This window comes from Diabrotica virgifera, chromosome 7 (assembly GCF_917563875.1).
Source record: "Diabrotica virgifera virgifera chromosome 7, PGI_DIABVI_V3a".
Taxonomy (NCBI): Eukaryota; Metazoa; Arthropoda; class Insecta; order Coleoptera; family Chrysomelidae; genus Diabrotica; species Diabrotica virgifera.
Genome location: NC_065449.1, coordinates 117,650,710 through 117,674,591, shown reverse-complemented (window position 1 = coordinate 117,674,591; position 23,882 = coordinate 117,650,710). Strand labels below are relative to the sequence as shown.

The following is a 23,882-nucleotide window of genomic DNA, read 5'->3' as shown; positions in this document are numbered from 1 at the left end:
TATTGCTTGTTAGTTTTTTTCTAGTTGTTCATAACTGGTTATTTTTTTAGATGTGCACAAAAAATTGTAACTCAACTGGAATTACCACTTATGAGAAGAGGTCATAAATACGAACGGATCCCGCAAGAAGATGACGCCGAAGTTCCTGTTTCTGTTAAACCTGTTGAAAAGACTAAAAGATGGTGGAGCGACAGAACAAAAAGTGAAGAAAAAATTGACAACAAGAAAAACGAATTAGTTGAAAAACATATGGAATTGAAGGAAAGGTTAATGAAGGCCGAACAGTTAACGGAAGCTACTAGTACAAACATTAAAGATGAGAAGCTATAATACAGTTAATAATCAATATTGAGAATTTTAAAAATTTCATACAAAGCGATTTACAATAATCAAGTTGCATTCTGATTATATTTAGAAGTAAATTTTCGTTGTATAACATAGGATGTAGTTACAAATGTTCGTAAACGAGAGTAGCAATAATCTACCTTATTTTGAAAGTAGTTTGAAGTTTTGGACGCTATTAAAGCTGTCTAAAAACAAAATATATACGCTTATTAAAAAATCAACGTAAATATTGAATTTTTTTTAAACAGTGAAAGATTAAATAAAACTCTAAGGCTTTGTACATATGCGGACGTTTTCGCCGCGTTTTACCTAATAAACCCTTAACCCAGTGTTTTAAGTTACCGAGGAGCAAATGGTATCGTACCCATGGAAGCGCGCTTTACAGGGCCGTTAGCGCTGGCAAGGCACCTGCATCGGTACAAAGCCTAAGCATATAAACCGTGTGTATTTAAGCTGAGGTTTTATGTTTGCAATTATCCGTCCCATAGTTTTGATGACGTCGATTATTATGTATTTCAGGCAAATTCTGCAATTTTCCTTTACGTAAATTTTTTGAAATGAAAACTTCTTTAGGGACGTTGTGCGATTTTTGGATAGGGAAAAAGCATTGAATTCACGACCGTCATTGCGACCGTCATCGCTTATGCTATATATTATTTGTATGTATTATATAAATTGTATAGAATATTTAAATTTAACATAGATGTAAAACCTATTTTAGGATGGGGAAAAAAAGATTGATTTCGCGACCGTCATAGCGACCGTCATCTCTTCGACGAAATAAATTTTGTACGTATCTATATTATGTGTATCTATACATAAACTGTATAGAAGTATTTAAATTTAAAATAAATGTAAAACCTATTTTTCGATAGGGAAAAAGGATTTATTTCGCGACCTTCATCGCGACCGTCATCTCTTTGGCGAAATAAATTTTGTACGTATATGTACTGAAGTGAAAACTTCTTTAGGGACGTTGTGCACTTTTTGGATGGGGAAAAATTAGTAAATTAGCGACCGTCATCGTTCCGACGAAATAAATTTTTGAAGTGAAAATTTCTTTAGGGACGTTGTACACTTTTTAGATAGGGAGAAAGTATTAAATTAGCGACCGTCATCGCGACCGTCATCGCTTCGGCGAAATAAATTTTTGAAGTGAAAACTTCTTTAGGGACGTTGTGCACTTTTTTGATGGGGAAAAATTATTAAATTTGGATGGGGAAAAAGTAATAAATAAGCGACCGTCATCGTTTCGACGAAATAAACATTTGAAGTAAAAACTTTTTTAGGGACGTTGTGCTCTTTTTGGATGGAAAAAATTATTAAATTATCGACCGTCATTGCGACCGTCATCGCTTCGACGAAATAAATTTTTTAAGTGAAAACTTTTATAGGGACGTTGTGCACTTTTTGTATGTAGAAAGAGTATTGAATTAGGGCCGTAATCGCTTCGACGAACTAAATATTTAAAGTGAAACTTATTTAGGGACGTTGTGCACTTCTTCGATGTAAAAAAGTATTAAATTAGCGACCGTCATCGCTTCGATGAAATCAATTTTTAAAGTGGAAACTTCTTGAGGGGCGTTATGCACTTTTTGGACGGGGAAAATATTATTAGCGAACCTTCATCGCTTCGACGAAATAAATTTTTGAAGTGAAAACTTCTTGAGGGACGTTGTGCACTTTTTGGATAAGGAAAAATTATTAAATTAGCGACCGTCATCGCTTCGACGAAATAAATTATTTAAGTGAAAACTTTTATAGGGACGTTGTGCACTTTTTGTATGGAGGAAAAGTATTGAATTGAGGCAATTGTGCACTTTTTCGATGTAAAAAAGTATTAAATTAGCGACCATCATCGCTTCGACGAAATAAATATTTGAAGTGAAAACTTCTTGAGGGACGTTGTGCAGTTTTGGATGGGGAAAAAGTAGTAAATTAGCGACCGTTATCGCTTCGACGAAATAAATTTTTGAATTGAAAATTTCTTTAGGGACGTTGTGCACTTCTTGGATGGGGAAAAAGTACTGAATTTGCGACCGTCATCACTTCGCTGAAATAAATTTTGTACATATATAAATTATGTGTATGTATACATAAATAGCATAGGGCATACGCATCGCGTATATCGTATATTATATAAGTATAGCACTTCTTTTAGGATGGGGTAAAAGCATTGAGCTCATAATTTATATACTATAAGAAGTTTTCACTTCTGTCGGCACTCCCACGAGGGCCTTTAATTTTTTTTATTATTTTTTACATAGCAATAAGTTTTGTCTCTTACTTTTCCCAATAACGAAGTAGAATGTAATAAGTATCGTAGCAAGTTATATTTTATAATGTACAGTTGGTACAGTACAAATCCCGATGCTCGTCATTATCTACGTCAGAGATCTAAGTTGACATCATCATCATCATCTGAAATTGACTTCTCCTCGAACCAATGACAACTATTTCGGTCTCTGACTATACATAGTAGACATCTTCATATATTATTTCTACGAGTATATATAATAAAATATGTCTCCTTCTTCTTCTTCACGTGCCATATCAGAATTATCCGACGTTGGCGATCACCATTGCGAAGGCTTCTCGATCTTCTGCAATATGGAATAGTTGTCCTGCATTTGATATCTGAGTCCATTCACGAATGTTTTTTAACCAAGAAACTTGTTTTCTTCCTACACCTCTACGGCCCTCGATTTTGCCTTTAAGGATCAGTTGTAATATTTTATATCGACTTCCCCTCACTATATGTCCCAGATAAGACATTTTTCGATGTTTAACAGTCTTTAGCAGTTCTCTATCTTTGTTGACCTTCCTTAGTACTTCTTCATTAGTTTTTCTTGCTGTCCAGGGTATCTTCAGCATCCGTCTATGAATCCACATTTCCAATGCTTCAATTCTGTTCATAATCGATACTTTTAGCGTCCACACTTCTGCACTATACAAAAGTACGGACCAAACATAGCACTTTACCATTCTTTGTCTTAGTTCTAAACTGAGATGATTATTGCAAAGAAATGACTTCATTTTCGTAAAAGTGGTTTTAGTCATTGCTATTCTACGCTTTATTTCTATGTCTGGATCTAGTTGGTCCGTTATCACAGTCCCCAGATATGTCATTTTGTGAACTTTCTCAACTTGGACTCCGTTTAATTGAAGCTTTGCATCGGGATGTGGGTCACGACTAAACACTAAAAATTTGGTTTTGTTTGAGTTTATTTTAATGCCAATTTCCTCTCCTACCTCGTGAATACGATCAAGCAGAATATATGTCTAGTAACTGTAATTGCAGTGTATTTAGAACAAAAGATATTCCAAGAAGGAACAAACCTACCGCTTAAATATTTTTTGTTGATATCATGTGACGTCACTTGCTATGACGCTGATGACCTGTATCGGGATTTATACTGGACCAACTGTATACGCAAAATATTTAAACCAGAGAAAATGGCGAATCATCAGTAGGTACTAAATTAAACATTGTTTTTCTAAACAGTTCATAAATTGTTCAGTAACTAAAATGTATCATATTATTTAGAGTAAGTTGTTTTAAAATGTACCAATTTTTGTCTTTTCAATCTTGAGAAAAAAACTCACTTAATTGGATACTTTTGTACTTGCTAAAACGTTGAATGCAATCTTTGCAGATATCTTGCCAATACACCATTATTTTTTATATCGATAATATTTTAGGCCGCATTTAAAAATTGTTTTTAATTTCAAGTGACGTCACTGACAGCTATTTCAAACTTCAGCTAAAGCTAGTTAAATAACAATATTCTGCCTATAATAAGACTTATACTTCGGTAACTGAACTTCCTAATTGACAATGAAAATTTAACAACTGCTAGTGTTTGATATTTGATTTCATTCCGCGACAATACAAGCTTTGTAATATTTTTAAAGTTTTTAATATGATATTGTTTTAATATAGATTTAATAGGAATTTTAAAAGCCCGAGAATAGATTTTAAATTATTAAACTTATCCTGTTATTGTCAATTAGAATTTAAGGAGTCAATACCATTATAATATTGTAATAAGTACTACAATTTTGATCTCGGACTAAAACGATTGCAATACTACCTTTAACTGTAAAAATGGCATTAACAAGGTAAATCAAAGTTATATTTGTATAACTTATGAATATTTACGTATATATTGTATTTATAATTTTCTCTATATTAGTTTGGTACTTAGTCATATCAAAAACAATAGTGCTCAAGGAAGATTTCTGTTCTCTCTTCTGGTTTTAATAGAATAACATATTTTAATACAGTAACTACATAATCACTGGTCGTATATACTCTTAAATAATGAGTGTTTGAAATTTTAGCGAAACTCGAAAACAAAACGAAACTTAACCAAAAAATAATCACTTATTATTACATAAGAGCTCTAAAATTACCGATTAGTAATTCTTTGATAGTTTTAATTTCCCGACCCGAAGTGGAGGAAAATTACGTCAAATTGTCACAAGGGCTATACAAATCGATGATTTTAAAAGCTCGAATGTAATTCGGTAAGATTATGTCATGAATAAAACTGTATTTTTCAATCATTTTAACTAAAACTAATATGATATATTGGCCTGAATATTTGCTAGATCTGTTCCTTTTGACAAGTTGTAAAACATTCATTGTTTTTAATGTTACTGAATGTTTATTTAATTTTAAATTTGCGCAACAATGAACGACATATGTCGTGCTACTTGACGACGGGAAATTATCAAAAATTATTGTCGGTATTAATATCAAAAGATAGTGAGATTAAATTGAAGTTAATGCGACAATTTTCCAAAACTTGTTGCCTGGCAATAGACACGGGAGCCCGCAGGGCTCGAGTGACTATTGCCAAATGGCAACAAGTTTGAGAAACAAACTGGAGCATTATTTTCCTAGTTATTCTTATTATCGTGTGATATTCGAAAGATTATTGTTTAATACTCGCATACAAAATTAAAGTCTTTGTAAACAAACATTCAGTCACATTTATGACAATTAATGTTTTACAACTTGCTAAACCTGCTCAAAGTTAACACCATGAGTAGGTTTAGCAACAGACGAAGATATGAATAAAATAATTATTGAAGAATTATTTAAAAATACAGTTTTATTCGTGAAATCATCTTACCGAATTACACTCGAGCTCTTAAAATTGCCGATTTGTATTGCCCTCGTGACAATTTGACATTAGATGCAGAACTAAAAGTTAGTTTGGTTCATTTTCTTAAATGTCACATTCGTCAAAACTAGAAAATTCGTTGTAAACAGAAACATGATACTTAAATTTATTTTCAGTATAATAATGTAAGTAGATTATTCCCAGTATAATAATAATCTGATTGGACAGAATCAAACACGTGATGAAAAATCTTACTACACGATTGGAATCATTAACAAACAATCGCTGAAATTTTTATTTTTGTATATTGGTAAAAATCTCTATGAGTGAAATCATAGCTGAAGTTTTCATTTTTGTAGGTTTCTATTGGTCAAAATATTTTTATGAACGACATAATTCATTTTAATTAAACCATTTTTTAAACTACAGAATATATTACCTTATCTATTTGATCTTAACCACACGTCCCTGCTAACTTCACAATTTTGAACTTTATTGTTACTTTTTAGGAAACTATTCGTGAAATCAAAATAAAATTTGGGATGCAATTATGCACTAAATCGATAAAAAGAATAAGAAGAAACAATATTATAAAAAAAAAAGACAAAATGTGGTATAGTTCATTTCGCCGATTTTGCAGATAAGCGAAATCATACTCGATGCACATTAACGGCCGGTTGTTCGAACGCTAATCAAAAATGGAATCAACTGATCATTATCAAATATTTAATTACTGTCACCAACTGTCAATGTCAACTTTGTTTGGGTTCCTGAAAACATAATTGATTACAATTATGAGATTTATTAATCAATTATGTTAATAATTGTTATGTCAATTAATAATTAATAATTAATTAATCAATCATAATTAAATTATTATAATGATAATTAACATAATTGATTACAATCATCTGATTAACGTACGAATGAGGGGTGTTGTTATTTGATGGTTGTTAAGGGGACTTAATTATAATCAACTTCTTGATTAGCGTTTGAACAACCGGGCCTTGAGTTACATATTATCTGTCTCTGTCAGATACAAACAAGTTGTGAGCGGCCGTGGAGTAACGGCATATTCGCTGGCCTCATACGCCAGTGCACGTGGGTTCGAGCCCTGCCAAAGACAAACCATTTTCATTTCGAATAATGACACGAGCCGTCTCACCGTGCCTCGGAGAGCACGTAAAGCCGTCGGTCTCCCTGGGCTAGTGTACATCGGCACTAGTTACTTTAAACAGGGTTAAAGATGTAAATGGCGCCGGAACTATCCAAAAGGATCTCCCCGGCAAAAATGCCATAAGATATTATTATATTATACAAACAAGTTAGAATTTTAAACGCGTATGTAACTTTTTTTTAATTCAGCACCTGGACACAATTTAATGCTAAAAAATCAGTTAATGCACTCTCAAATTTTGGCGGTTCCAATTTTGTAATCCATTCCTGAGACAAAAATTTTGAATGCGCAAATGACTAGAAGAAAAATGCGCACTGTTGCAAGACTTAAAATATTATATATTTTAATTAGTTAAGAAAATAATATCACATTCACAATATATAATAATATTAATAATAAGAAAATAAAGTAGTAAAATAAAGCATAGACATTCTATTTGGTTCAAATAAAGTCATGAGAACTTCCTCAAGGATAACCTCAAAATATTCATGAACATCAAATGACGATAACGACCAAACACAGCAAGCTGTCATTCATCTGTGCGAAGGTCTAAAATTTTTGATGCGCCGCGTCGTCACCAAAATGAAACAGAGAATAAAGGATTTTCACGGATGAGTTACCCAACTGATTCTTTAGCATTATACTGTTTTACTGGCATAGTTTTACCGCTAAATATTTAGAAAATATTCAATACCGATATTAGCCGTCATGTATCTACGGCTCGTTTTTAAAGGATTTCAGTTTTAATTAAATAGCGGTACTTTATGTTGTCTAAATTGTCGTTCAATATCTTCATTAGTAGGCGTGAGGTCAATTATAATAATTATGGTGTATATTTAAAATTGATTAGTTGCGTCTTTTGTAACTTAACCTTCCATTTTTTGGTGTATAAATATCTATTTTTTGGTACAAATTTCTAATTCCATTACAATTGATTAATTTTAATTTAGAAAATAGATTTCTCTCTACTATTTGATTAAAAGTTTCATCTTACTTTTATAGATATCGATTAGTTTCCTGTTTGGTACTGTGTCAAATGCCTTCTTCGAAATCAATAAAACATGCATACACATCGCAGTTGGCATCCCTGGCTCTCTGTATTCGAATTTGCAGACAGAATTGTAGTGTTTCAATTTCCATGATACATTTGTCCATCTGCCATGCTTCTTTTGCTCTTTTTATTTGCCTTGGTATACTCTTATGCAAGTTCTTGTATTCACTGTCATTTCTACATTTTAATTTCCTTCGCTCTTCCGTCATATGCAATATATTTATCTGTGATCAATTTCTTCTTCTTTCTTTTTTTGATTTAGGATATTCGTGCGAAAGTGTGGTAACAGATGTCTTCAGTTCTTTCCACTATTCTTCTGTACCTTTAGTAGTGTCTTCAACTATTTTTGCAAAATTCTTAATAATTTCTGTTTTTACTTTTTCCTGGATGTTATTTTCTTTCAGTAGTCTTATTCGCTGTGTGCAAGTACTTGGAGGGGATACGAGAAACGATCGTCCGCGGGTAGCGGAGAAATCTTGTAACTTTCTAAGCTTATTTCTTAAATCATTCATATTGTCAATTAAAATTGTCATATTGACATATTTCATACCTACTGCCATTGAAGAAAATGGGATTTCGCAAATGCTGTGTTACAAATTGTAAAAATACAACAAAAAATTGTCAATTTAAGTTCTATTCGTTTCCAAATTCTAAGCACAAATTAATACAAAGAGAAAAGTTTATTTCCATCGTAATAAAGCAGAATTTTATAATCAATTTGATTCAAATAAGTGTAAATTTTAGTTTCATTATACCATAACCCTTACTTCAAGTTCACCTTAACTTAACACTTCAACCTCAAAATCAATTTCATTGTTTAAATTTTATTTTCCGTCGACCGTCCATTTATGATCAATTTTAACACCCTCAAAATCATTGATTAATGACCGCTATTAATGAATGAATTTCATTGCTTGCATAAATTAATTAAACGCTCTGTGATTGGCAGTGGCCTGTGGTGTAGGCAACCAAACATATACCTATGTATATTCCCACTAAAAAATTTAAAATCAAGTAGCCGCTGTTAGTACTATCTGTCATTGTATGTCATTATTTACTTTATTGTTTAAAATTCTGTGTATTTGAAAAATAAAAAGAAGGATATATCTTTATTTCTGAAAAGTACGGTCGTCGGAAAAGCTTTTTAACGAACTCGTGAATTAAAATGGCGATTAACAATCTCGAACATTAACGCGCTCGCTCCGCTAAAATATCTCAATTGTTAATCGTTCTTTTTAATACACTTGTTGGTTAAATAACTATTTTTTGACATTTAAAAAATTGCTGAATATTTCTTCAAGTTCAGGTTCTTCTGAAGACCGCCCAAAAGTTTACAGGGAAAGAATTAATTATTCAAACCAATATGATGATGTATTATTTGTTTCTTTGAAAGGTTTGGATTGACAATAGATACAGTCACGCCCTATATAAAACGAACCCTAATTAATGTGTATTTTAGGTTGTCATTATGAAATCGGGCATTAATGTTGCAATTATTAAAGTGAATTTAATTAATTGTATTTTACTTGTAATACTGCATTATATTATTTAATTTTATTTACTACATATAATGTTTACTTTTATTAAACACAACATTAAAATTAACAACCAAAGTGATAACAAACTGAATGAAATTATTACATAAGCAGCAGAACAACAAGGTTTTAGGTCGGGAAGATCATGCACTGACGCTATATTTATAATGAGGCAAGTTCAAGAGAAATCGTTAGAATACAACAAACCGACATAATATATTTATGTTTCGTGTACATTAAGAAAGCATTTGCCAGGGTCAAATTAAAGGACCTTATCCATTTGTTATACTGAAGAGAGGTACCTCTAGGAATAATTAAAACGATTGAAAACAACTACCAGCACAACACAATAAAAGTAACAGTAGAAGATGAAATAACTGACCCAATTGAAGCCGGCAATGAGATAAGACAGGGGATTCCTTGAGTCCTTTATTGTTCAACCTGATCACGGATGAAATAATAAAAAAGTAAGAACTAAAAAGGATAACAAATGGGAGAAAAACAACTTAAAATAATCTGCTATGCAGACGATGCAATACTGATCTCTCAAAATGAAGATGATTTACAACGTACGCTGCAATAATTTAACATAACCGCCAGAAAATTTAACATTTTTATTTCCACAAAAAAGACAAAATGCATGATTATAAAGCAAATCCAATAAGATGTAAATTGGAGCTGGAGGGTCAGATAATAGAACAAGTGATGGAGTTTAAATGGATCTACCCCAAAATCCCGACAGCCAAAATCACGACAGTCAAAATCCCAACGGCCAAAATAGCGACTCGCCAGAATCCCGACAGGCCAAAATCCCGACACGCCAGAATCCCGACACGCCAGAATCCCGACACGCCAGAATCCCGACAGGTTTGATAAGTTCCTTTTTAACATATAATTACATTTATTTCTGGTTTTTTTATAGCCATCTGTTTTTTATTTTTTGTTACTAAACAAAAGTATTTACAATTTAATATGAACTAATTTTCTAAATAAAATTTCATGGGTATATGAATTAAATTATTTCTTTGCCAATATATAGTCCAATAATATATGTATACTGAATTCAAGTTTACTTTCATATAATAGATATTATCATGTCATTTACAACCTTCTATTTCAGTAAGTATAGCTTTTATATTATAAAATAAAGTGTTTAATAATTTTTTCTTTTAAAATACATAATAATTATTACCCGTATTTATTAGTAAGTAATTCATTTTCTATTTCAATACTCTATAATATGATTTGGTTTAGCCTTTGAAAAGTAAACAACAAATATTCAAAATGTAGTGGTCGGGATTTTTGCTTATGCGAGGATTTTTGCATGTCGGGATTCTGGCGTGTCGGTGTTTTGACCGTTGGGATTTTGGCTGTCGGGATTTTGGTTGTCGGCAGGGCCACTTTATCCATTAGGCACTATAGGCAGTTGCCTAGGGCGGCACATTATGAGAGGGCGGAAAAAATACTGTACAAAAAATATTTGTATACAAAAATCATAGATCTGGGTTTCGTCATTAAGGAAAATGAAGCTTTTTCAAATTACTTTACTGCAAGGAAGCCAAAAAATTGTGCCCAAATAAAACATATAAAGAAATAAGAAAGGGAGAAAGGAATATTCAATTTGACGAGGAGGCCGATGATGAACTAAACTTTACAGGTAGTGATGAGATGAAAATCCACACATTCTAGTTTATAATCGACACTCTGATAAGAGACCTGAATAGACGTCTGGAATCTTATCGACTTATTTATCAACGTTTTTGTGTTATTAACAGATTTGCCAAAATTAAGCAATGAAGAAATTATTACATAAAGAAGCTGAAAATCTGATATCTACAAAATAAAGACGACCAAGATACATCATTCATACATGAATGCATTTACTTAAAGGGTCATTTGTATACCACAATAAAATCACCAATTGACATATCTTAATATTTAAAGAAGAGTTAGTGCAGTCACTGAAGGTGGATATGAGCTATTACCTCCGATTTCGTTGAACCTCCATCGATTTGCATGAAAATTTGTGAGTGGTTAGAGGATATCTCAGGAACAAAGATGACATGGCGTCAACTTGCGCTTTTACCCTGGGGGTGGATCCCACCCCTTGTCGTGGGTGAAAATTATTTTATTAAAAATATCCCCAGAATTCGATAGAGGGACAAATTCTAAGCAAAATTTGTTGCATAAAGTTATTAAAAGAAATCAAAATTTTTTGAGTTATTAAAGATCAAAAATTTTAACTTTTCGTTAGAAAAATGCATGTTTTTAACCGACTTTCCATAAATAACTCAAAAACTATAAGATTTTACAAAAAAGTTATTATTACCAAAATTGAAGCTAATAAAAAATGAAATAAACTTCTTACTGGAAAAACATTTTAATGTTATCTAAAAGTGAGTTATAGGTAATTGAATGTATCGTCGTCGTCACGGCAAAACTCACTAAGTCCACTTTTGTTAAAATTGAGTTAAGTGTCCTGATCGATTCACAATATCAATTTTCATAATCTGGCAGAAATAACGATGTCCTAGAAAGTACTTAGAGATGATTTCCTAAGTCACTGAATACACATAAGTCCAAAATTACCTTTTTGTTGCCAGGTAGAAGTCACTAAATGTTCGTTTTCTCAGATATGTTATTTTGGACTTAGTGAATTTTGCCGTGACGACGACAGTATATTTTTTCGGCGAGTACCCAAATCTAAGTGTTCAAGCTTAAATAACAGGAAAATGATGCTTTTTATTACACAAGCTTATTAAACATTTGTCAAGGTACTTGGAAATATCTATCAAATGAGCCCCCGAACAAGTTGATAGCATTAAAATTTATGCACCAAATATTTTTCAAAAGTTATCTTTTAAAAAAATTTCCAAAAAAGTAATTGTTTTTTTAAATAACTCCGTTAATTTTTGCGATATCAGGTTTGCCTAAAAACCATTTGAAAGTTAATTTTAATGGCTATTAAACCACGTTGAACTTAATCTTTTAAACCCCTTACTTCCTTAAAAAAATAAAAGGTTAAATGGCACCGGTTATATGGTTCTCGCAAAATTTAAGCATTAAGCGTTTCTATCTCGGTTATTTTTTACCCTACAGAAATAATAAAAAGGTAAAATATTTGATACAGAAAAAATGAAAATTTGATTATACATATATCACTCTTTACGTATACTGAGTATTTTTGACGTTATCAAAAGAAAATGAAAATTACGATAATTTTAAAAATAATGATTTTTTTAAATTATATCTTTTTTCCAAAAATATGCAGTCTAAACCGGTCAAATTGTGCTAATTTAAAGAAATTCTTCTAAGGATTACTGTAAATTTTAATTTTTGTGAAAATGGCGTATGTTTTATTTTTCACATTTTCCTAAAAAGTTCTAAAGGGTTCTCTTATTTTCATCATAACCTGCTTAATTGTGATGCTATTAACTTCTACTGGAGCTCATTTGATAGGTACTCAGAAGTTCTTTGACAAGTGTTTAGCAGGTATATTTTATAAAATGCATCGTTTTCCCGTTATTTAAGCTTGAATACTTCGAAATACTCGAAGAAATACTTCGAAGTACTCGTCGAAAAATATATACATTCAATTACTCATAACTCACTTTGAATTAACATTAGTTTAGTTCTTTAAGCGAGGAGTGTATTCAGCTTTTTATTATCTTCAATTTTGGTAATACAGTGGAACCTCGATAACTCGGATTAATCGGGACCACGGCCGATCCGGGTTATCGAAAATCCGGGTTAGCCGGAGAATATAGTAAAAATTAATAAAATACGGTATACTTACAGATAAACTCCGTTATAATTGAAATACGACTATACTATACTAAATTTACAATCAAGATGCAGTAGAAATAAACAAACCAAGATACGTTAAATGTTACTAAGAGCACTCCCGAATCATAGTTTACAATGTATATTCATTGTAAATCCCAAATCATGATTTCCAAAGTTTATACATTTTAAATTAAGATTCGGGAGTGCTCCTAGTAGCATTTAACGTGTCTTGGTTTGTTTGTTTTTACGGCATCTTGATTGTAAATTTAGTATACACACAATATGGTCACAATCGGAAAGATGTTATGTTATTTAGGAACAGTGGAGACTAAGACCATTGTTTAAAAAAGAATTTTTTAAATAGTCTTTTAGTCTTTTTTAAACAATGCTAAGACAGTTTGAAATAAATAAAGGAATAACAGGTGCCTGTTGTTTCCGATAATCCGAAACAATGAATGTCGCTCTGCCGCCCTGTGCAATGAGTCATTTTTACTATCGTATAGTTCAAATTACACAAATATCTATTATCTCTCAAATATTATGTTACATACATTTTTATAGTTAAAATGTTTGTCTGGTGAAAATCGGTCCGGGTTATCGGGGGCCGACTTATCGGGGTTCCACTGTAATAACTTTTTTGTTAAAGCTTATAGTTTTTAAGTAATACGTGAAAACAGCCTTAAAACATGCATTTCTTACAAAAAATAAAATCTTTGATCTTTAATAACTCAAAAAGTATTGATTTATATTAATAACTTTATATAACAAATTTTGCTTAGAATTTGTCTCTATATCGATTTATGGTATTTAAAAAATAATAATTTTCACCCCCGAGAAGCGGTGCCATCCACCACTACGGTAAAAGCGCAAGTTGGCATCATGTCACCTTTGTTCCTTGAGGTATCCTCTAACTACTTACCAATTTTCATGAAAATCGATGGAGGTTCAACGAAATCGGAGGTGAAAACCTTCAGTGACTGCACTAAGTGGATTGAAAGATATTTTCCCTAATTTTGACATTGCTTTGCACATTTATTTGTGCATCCCAGTTGCTTTGTCTGCTGAAAGGTCATTTTCGAAAATGTCAAGAATTAAAAATAATTTCACATCAAGTACCTATGACACAAGAACGTGTTAACAGTTTATCGATTTTGTCAAGAAAAAAAATTTTTTTTGAAAAGTTTTTTTTTATGAAAAGAAGTCTGATGTGATCGAACTGGAATGACAATTTTTTCTGTTATAGGCATATAAACATCGTAGTTTATATCCATTTTTAGTGTATTCTTATTTAAATAAAAATTTCTACAATTTTTTTTCGCAAACTTGGTACATGTTTGAAGGGCGGCTACCAGACAATTGTCTAGGGCGTCAATTGACCTAAAGCGGCCCTGGTTGTCGGGATTTTGGGCGCCACCGAGTTTAAATATCTAGGCATCACACTATCTAGTTACGGAAGTCTCGAAACAAAAGTGGAAGTTCAAATGAATCGAGCAAACAGAGCCGCAGGTTGCCTGAATGACACAATATGGAGAAATAAAAATATCGTAAAAGAAATTAAAGGCAAAATTTACAAAACAGTCATCAGACCAATATTGACATACGCGGCAGAAACACGACCCGACACAGAGAGGACAAAAAGATTGCTCGAAACAGCGGAGATGAAAACCCTCCGAAAAATCGATGGTAAGACTCTATGGGACAAAGCTAGAAGTACAGATATACGACGGAGATGCAAGGTGGACAACATTAATAACTGGGTAAGAAACAGAAGAATAGAATGGAATTACCACGTAAGCCAATGACAACAAATAGGAAGGCGAGAGAGAGTTCCTCAATAGGAAGACGATCAGTGGGAATACCACGAAAACGATGGAACGACAACTTACTAGAGGCACATTGAAGGGACAGACAGAGTCATGTCTATACAAAAGAAGAAGTAGAAGAGGAATGTTTACCTTTTAATAACACAACCTCAATCTTACTTTTTCTTCTTATTTCTTTTTTGGTCTATGGCCTTGACAATTATCCAGTAACCAGGACTAATATAATTGGCCAATATAATTAAAAGTGCTAAGATTGTTTCTGATTTATGACACTAGGTGTCGCTATTCCGAACTTGCACGGTCCCAATACCCAAATATTTTGGGCCTCATTTTCTTATGAATTATTTTGAGTCGTATGTTAATATTTGCAACTAATGGAGAAGACATCTGCGCCTGGGTATGTTTTTGTTAAGGAGATATACTTTCAAAACCTTTTGTTTATGTTGATAAAATCAATTTGGTTTCTTATGATCTTCGCTATGATATCACCGGGTGCTTTCCATGTATAAAGACATGTTTCTTGTGCCAAGACCATATGACCACACAACATTCTCGACTGTACCTTGTCCGATTTTGTCATGATAGCATAAAAACGCCCCCATCATAACAGTTAGTTTATTTTTGTTTGTCAGTTTTAAAGATTCTTTTAGTGTCTGATAGAAATTTTGTACTTTTTCTTCAGTATATTCGGATGTCGGTGCGTAGTACAGAATGGGCGTAAATCCTATCAGTGGTTTAGCTATTTTTCTTTTTACTATTATCGCTACGCCATTTCTGTTTATTATTGTGGCATCTCCCAAATAATAGATATTTTCGTCTATAATATTATTCCAGAATTTGGCCATAGACCTTCACTGCATCCTAAAATATCTATTTTCAGACGAGTCAGTTCTTGAATAATATTTGCTGCTTTGCCTGCTTGGTACATGCTTCGAATGTTCCACGTACCGCTCCTTTTCACTTTTGGCACATTATCGGCTGACCGGGGGATTCTTAGCAGCCTCTCCCACTTAAGGGGTACCCAAAACTGAGGGCTGTTTGTTTTGGTTAGCTCTGCCGTTTTCAGAGTCAATTTTTCAGCTACAGGGTAATAAAGTACCCTATCACTTGTCGGTTCTTCCACCCGTAGCTGTTGATCTACAAATGGGGGATTACTTGTGCCGCTTATCGTAATCGGAAGATTAATATATCTAAATATTTGATGTTAGGTAAATTATGCGCACTGTTTTCCGCGGTATCAACGCGAGGGCATTAGCGCTCGTATGACAGCTCCCGTAATGTTAATGGTAACGTTTAAAGTTAAAGTGAAAATAACTTTCAAAACTTACAAGAAATCAATTAAACAGATAAAACACCACGCGATGGGCTTGTAACCTTACGATCTATCAACGATAAATGGAGCACTATTCTGGTGACAATTTGAGAATGTGTGCAGTTAACAGGAAATACTGTGGCGGAATAATTAGTTTAATTTAAGATGGATCGACATAGCAGTTTTTGCCAATAAAGTATATTTTTCGCTTTTTAGCGAAGCCTAAATAATAAAATTATTTTTAATAAATCATCCCAAATTTCGGCATATACAGATGATGTGGGCCTAGTTGCCCGCACAACAAGCAAGCTAGAAAAAATGTATGACACCTTATCAAATGCTTCAAAAAATATGGACCTACAAATAAACGAGGAGAAAACTAAGATGATGGCATCAACACCCAACAATAGAGCCAGAAACACCAGTTATCAATTCATTGTTGATAAATCTACCTTTGAAGTGGTGGACAAATTGACATACTTAGGCTCCCTGATTACCAAGAAGAACGTGATGACGGAAGAAATCAAGCGAAGGATAATCCTAGCAAACAAATGCTATTTTGGACTGAGTAGACATATGAGAAGCAGAAACTTAAGCCAAAAATCAAAAATAACATATACAAAACCCTTATACAACCAGTGTTGACATATGGATCGGAGACAGGAACCATCTCCAAGACAGATGAAAACCCTCTGCTTATATTTGAACGAAGGATCCTGAGAGGAATATTCGGTAGCATCTGTGAAAATGGTGTTTGGAGGAGAAGGTACAACTATACCACAAGATATACCACAGATATAAACATATATTTGGTGGTAAAAACGTAGTATTTCTTATAAGAATAGGAAGACTAAGATGGGCAGGACATCTCGCAATATCACAGCAGAACAACCCTCCTAGAAGAATCCATATGTCACAACCTGTGGGAAGTAGAAATAGGGGTAGGCCAAAGCTCAGATGGAAGGATGGTGTAGGCGAAAAGTAGGCGTGTAGGTGATGGGAAAAAATAGGCGCAGCAAATTGGCAACGGCTAGCAATGTATAGGACTGACTGGCGTAATAGACTTGGGAAGGTCGAGGCTCTTTCATAGGGCTGTAGCACAACTGATGATAAACTATTAAAATCACACAAACTGGAGTTAGCAGGTTTACAGTTTTTAACAATGATAATGTTATAAAAGTTCAAATCTGTTAGAAGGTATAATAATAATAATCATTGAGGTGTAAGTAGATCAAATCTACTCATGTCAATGAAAAATGTCCATTTAAAATAAAAAATTTGAATCATAAATTAATCTTTATAATTGAATGAATTGTTGTCAATTAATATTTCTTATGTAATGAAGTAATAGGTTAAAAGGAACACAAGATAGAGAGGAGTGGCAAAAACTTAGAGGGGCCTACGTTCAGCGGTGGACAGTTTAGGTAGGCTTACCATACGTCCCAGTTTGACCTGGATGGTCCCGTTTTGAGATCCCTGTCTCGGAGTTCAGGCAGGTTTGCATTAGCGTCCCGTTCAAATTTGAATAACCCCGACACCCCAGCCATTGTACAAGTGCAAGCGCAAGTGCCACTGCAAGCTCATCTGCCACAACATCGTTTTTCAAAAATGCCGAACCCGTAAAAAATGAACTTTCCGTTGCTGCTAACGAAGCTACTTTTGCATTCAATAGTTTTAAAACAGCTGGTTGCTCCTAAAAATTAATATCGAAGCTGTTTGAGCCCAAATTCGGGTCTGCGCATATGTGCGAAGCGAACATCACGGAATAATCTCACCGATGCATGGCAAGAGATGAACTACACAACGAGCTAAAAGGATGCAATTTTTTGGGCTTTTCAACAGATACATCAAACAGACATGATGTTAAATTTACACCGATAGCTTTCAGGTATTTTTTAACTGAGAGAGGTATATCTGTAAAGTTACTCGATTTTCGATCTGTCACCGGAGAAACGTCTGAAATCTCGGCAAATCACATAATGTCGATAATCAAAAACACGAAATAAAAAACAAGGTGACTGCTTGCTGTGGTGATAACTGTAAAACTGTAATACAAATTGGGGGGGGTAAACAGGCGAGGCACCAACAACGTCTGTTCTAGGGGCTCAAGGAAGATCTCGGCTTCAACATAAAAGATGATACGTTGCAGCGCCCACGCATCGTTCACAATACAATCCAACATGCAATTGATGGTCTTCATGCCGAAAAAGAGGCTATCGTTGTAAAAATATACAAATATTTTTGTATAAATACCGCACGTGTTGCAAACTTTTGTTTTGAAATGAAAGAGTTTTGTGAGAGAGCTGACATCGAGTACAAAAAAATTAGAGACACATGGAAATGCAAGATTTCTGTCTTTATTACCAGCTGTGGAAAGAATGCTGCAGCTATACGAGGGCCTGAAATCATTGTGACGGTTGGCTCCTTAGGACGACAGACTCGGTAAAACACAAATTAAAAACAAAGTAACTATATTTAGGATATTTATATACAGTTCAAAATAAATAAAGTAAAATATAATTATATCTTCTGCAAAGGAAAAATAACATCATACTTATTACGGTCATAAAAACATAACAATTTAAAATAATACAATCCACAACACGGTATCTACCATAGCAATCACGCTACACAAAATCAATCTATCTATACACTCAGACTCGTTCGTAGCCCTCAATCAAACATCTACCCATCGATACGGTTCTCCGTCAGGCCACCACTGCGGTGGCGACTACCACTCACTGCGGTTTCGGTTCCGATGGAACACCTCCTCATTACAGAGCGCGCCCACCTCGGCAAAGTTTCAACTCAACCCGTTGCATATCTGCCATTCATTCTCCTCGCTCGTGTTAAATACACTCTCGGTGCCATCTCTCCTTTTGTTTTCGCCTAGTGGTGGTATGTAGGGGGGCTGCGTCTTATTGAACACTCGTTCTATCTTCTGCGGTTGACCTGTCGAACGCCGGCTGTAGGCATTATATCATTACGTCATATTTTCTTGCTTAAATAAACTGCCCTCTCGCATTGCGACAGTTTTTCACAACAGAAATTGGAGCAATTTACTTTTGATTTGTGCTAGGGCAGTTAAATATATTCAACAAAACCACTGAGTCTATGAAGAAGACTAACTCAACTGCGACAGATGTAGGTAGGTATGGAGTTGACAAAGTTAAAAACTAATCTTCAAAACAGGATGGAAAACAAATTTCTTCCACAAGCAGCTAAACAACTCTAAACTAAATTGCAAGATTCCATAAATGTTGAAAACTTCATCAGTGACGTTCGAGCTATTTATGAGCACTGCATTTATTATTTAGAATTGCGGGAAAGAACTTCGACGGAACCGAAGATTTTGAGTTGATCTACTTGAAAAATGAGCTTAACTGGAATGAAATCGAAAAATCAGCAGAAAATATAAAGAAAATGCAAACACCTCAATCGAAATCCCAAATAATGATTGATGAGCTATTTGATGAGATGTTATTGGTAAAAGGCTTATTCCAAAATTCTAATGAAGCTAGTTACTCTGAGAAATGGGTCAAGCTATTCACCAATTTTTACAAGGAGCATATTTAGGTGCCATTTTTTTATACACTGCATTTTTACAATCTACTCTATATACAAAGTAATAAGTAAATGGTATGTAAGTCAATTAACATGAGTTAGGTACCGTCCAGTGACGATTCTGTAAGCATTATTGTGGTAGATCGTCTGGCCATATTCTCTTCAGTCTTCTTTCAGCAAGTGGTTGGGTGAATAAATTATTTATCAATTCGTTGGTGTGGTCAGTGGTGCGATTTTTATATTTTATTGAATGATTCTTTATTAAGTACTTGATTAGTGGGATGTCCAGATCATTGTGAAGTGTCTGGTTGGAAAGGTACCATGCAGCTTTACTTATCATATGGAGTATTTTGGACTGGAATGTTTAGAGTATCTTCGTATTTAAAGGTTTACTGCAGCCCCATAGTTCTATTCCGTATGACCAAACTGGTACAAGTATAGATTTGTACAGAAGCAGCTTATTGTCAAGAGATAACTGAGACCTCTTGTTAAATAGCCAGTTCATATTTTTTTAGTTTAAGATCTAATTGTTTACGTTTAGTTTTAATTTGCGTTTTCCATGTGAGTTTTTCATTCAGATGCAATCCTTTGACAACTGGTTTGATGAGAATCGGAGTATTATTTATAGAAACTTGAGGACATGCAGATTTTCTGGTTGTAAAAGTAATTTGTACTGATTTTCTGGCATTAACATTTATTTTCCATCGCTTGAGCCAGTTTTGTAATTGGTCTAAATGATTTTGTACTTTTTATGATGCTACATTAGGTTCGACATCCACTGCTAAGATTCCCGTATCATCGGCAAAAGTAGCTAATAACGTATCATTTCTGGTTGTAACGTCGGCTGTAAATATCAGATACCGAAATGGGCCGAGAACGCTACCCTGTGGTACGCCAGATTGGATGATGTGGTAATTTGAGAAGTTATCTTCAATTTTAACTTGGAAGTATTGGTCACTAGGATACGATTTTAGAATAAAGTATAGTTGGTCTATTAGGTGTAATTTCAGTTTATAGAGGAGACCTTGATGCCATACCCTATCAAATGCCTGTTGTATATCGAGAAACACTCCAGCGCAAAACTTTTTCTCTTCCAGAGTTGTTTTAACTATATTTACTATTCTGTGGCATTGTTGGATGGTTGAGTGTTCACGTCTAGATCCGAACTGGTGTTGTGGTATAATTTCGTTTATGGGGACAACTTGCTCGATTTTATGTAATAGCAGCCGTTCTAATACTTTCGACATTATTGGGAGTAGGCCTATAGGGCGATATGAATTTGCTTGTGTTGTGGGTTTACCAGGTTTCGGAATTATAGTAATTTGAGCTAATTTCCATTGTATTGGAAAGTAGCGAAGACGTAGTATGCTGTTGTATATTACTGTTAATAACACCACTGCTTTTCTCGGTAGCTTCTGAAGTAATTCTCCTGTTATCAAATCATAGCCAGGGGCTTTCTGAGGATTTAGCATTTTTATTTGTTGTCGAACCTCTGTCGGCAGACGTGGTTTTTTATTTGATGACATGGAGTTTCGAGGTACCTTTTTATATCGTCATCTTCATCGTCATTGTTTTCTGGTGCTGAGAATACAGTTGCAAGGTGCTCTGCGAATACTGTGATTTTTTCTTCATTTGTGCGGGCCCAGGTCATATCTGTTTTTCTTAAAGATGAATTTGTTACTGTCGGTCGTTTAAACTTTTTGTAGCTTTCCATATAGAGTGGTCTTCACGTGAGAGGTTCGAAACATAAAACTGGAAGGAGTCGTTTTTTTCCTCATGTAGTGCTCTATTTATTCTATGACTTATCCTATTAAGATACGTTTTATTTAATGGATTTCTCGTTTGTTGCCATATGCTTCGAGCCCTTCTTTTTTCTGCTACAAGTTCTCTTATATGGAGGGGAATATTATGGTTTTCTTGCACATTTCTTTGACGCTGTGGTGTTGCTTCCCACCCTGCTGTTTGTAAAACTGTTGTTAAAAAGTCTACTGCTTTCTCTACCTCTTGGTTTTCCTTTATCCTAATATCTAGTCTAATACTTGTATTTACAGAATTGTGGAAAATATCCCAGTTTGTTTCTTTAGTTGACAGTTTGAGTAGTAATCTTTTCCATATTATGTGTGTGCTTAAAGTTATTATTATTGAAAAGTTATAAAGTTTTTATCATATTATTATAAAATATATCTATTACAGTATTAAAAAGTTATCATTATTATAAAACCATTGAATCTATGGAGAAGACTAACTCAACTGCGACAGATGTAGGTATGGAGTTGACAAAGTTAAAAACTAATCTTCAAAACAGGATGGAAAACAAATTTCTTCCACAAGCAGCTAAACAACTCTAAACTAAATTGCAAGATTCCATAAATGTTGAAAGCTTCATGAGTTACGTTCGCGCTATTTATGAGCACTGCATTTAGTATTTAGAATTGTGGGAAAGAACTTCGACGGAACCGAAGATTTTGAGTCGATCTGCTCGAAAAATGAGCTTAACTGGAGTGAAATCGAAAAAGCAGCAGAAAATATAAAGAAAATGCAAACACCGCAATCGAAAACCCAAATAATGATTGACGGGCTATTTGATGAGATGTTATTAGTAAAAGGCTTATTCCAAAATTCTAATGAAGCTAGTTACTTGGAGAAATACGTCAAGCTATTCACTCATTTTTACAAGGAGCATATTTAGGTGTCAAATTTAAAGAAAAAATGTGGAGGTATATGTCTACCCGGTACTTCAACGTCAGTGGAAAGAATTTTTTACAGATGAAAAAATGTGATCTGATGATTGAGGAATACGTAGAAGCCTTGCTTACGTGTAAATTCAACTTGAACATGTCATGCAGTGAATTTTATGACAAAATTAAGCACGACAAAAATATTCTGAGGAAAATGCTCTCTAGTGAAGATTATTACGCAAGCGTGAGCAAATAATAAAATTTTCAGTGTTGTTTTTACTAATTGCTTTTTATCTCTTTTTCTTTTTGATACATAATATATTCACATTTATTAATAGGTTTTCAGTTCTTAATAATTTTGATTGCATTTGGAATATGAAAAATACAAATTAAGCGAAAATCGTGGGACTGCGTCCCATCTTGGCTCTTCGTAATTGGTAAGGCTAAGTTTGGGTTTTTTATAGTACATTAGAATGGAGCAATAAAATTTCCCTATTATAACTATCGAATAGTTATGGTTAATAATTTGTTAATCATGATATTGGCCAATCTTCATCTCAGCGCATGCAATTCATATTTTTTCAACTAGTCGAATTAAGGAAAAAGATGTAAAAAATTTTACAGGCTATAAATATATTGTTAATTGAATCAGTAAATAAAGTATATCCCCATTTAAGTAATCCCGTATCAAACGTAGAGAGGATTACAGCATGACAAGCTATGGTGGTTTAAGTTAGTTGAGCTACCTAAAAATCCTTCAACCAGCTGTTACATATTTTAAAAAGGATGTAATTTTTGACGTTTAACCGTTGATTGATAAATATACAATTTTATTATTGTAATACAGTTGTAAAATCTGAAACAGTTATAATAATTTTACAAAATACGGTTTATTTGAAGATAATTTTAAAATGCGAAGTTATACACTATCCTTAACTTTTTTATAAAATGTCTAGATCTCCTCCGACAACGGAGAATTCGAATGACGGAGTGTACGTTGATCATAGTATATATCTAGAAAAAGAGAGAGAGAGAGAGAGAGAGTGCGTAGAATAATATCTATATATTATATGTTACGGGTAAAGTCAGGTAAACGGGTAATTCTACGATTACCTGAGTAAAGTCAGAAGAAGTGTTGCCCAAAATCGGTCTTGGTCTTGCAGTCTTGGTCTTGTTCTTGCATTTTCGCAAGACCAAAACCAAGACCGCCTAATTTTAGCAAGACCAAGACCAAGAGTGACCCTGCAAGATTTGAGCAAGAACAAGACTAACCCTACGAGACTCTTGCGTCTTGCAGTTAGTACCGAGTGTCATTTAGGTAGTATAATATTTCAAGTATATGCTTAGATACATAGAGACTCTATGAGACGCAAAAAAGATCTAACAAAAATTTGTAAAATTGGTCTTATGCGCATTACGAACAGTACCATAAGCATACATAGCGAATCAAAATATCTATTAAAATAACATTTGCCACAT

At 33.7% G+C, this 23,882-nt stretch overlaps 1 protein-coding gene across 1 annotated transcript in view; it reads left to right on the top strand.

Moving 5' to 3' along the window:
• The window catches only part of LOC114334013 (uncharacterized), a 306,742-nt gene extending 306,408 nt beyond the window's left edge, over nt 1-334 (top strand). Inside the window, exon 7 of the mRNA XM_050656931.1 lies at nt 51-334. Coding sequence (XP_050512888.1) covers nt 51-330 — 280 coding nt within the window. The 3' untranslated portion in view covers nt 331-334. The remainder of the gene's footprint in view (nt 1-50) is intronic.
• Nucleotides 335-23,882: the final 23,548 nt, after the last annotated feature.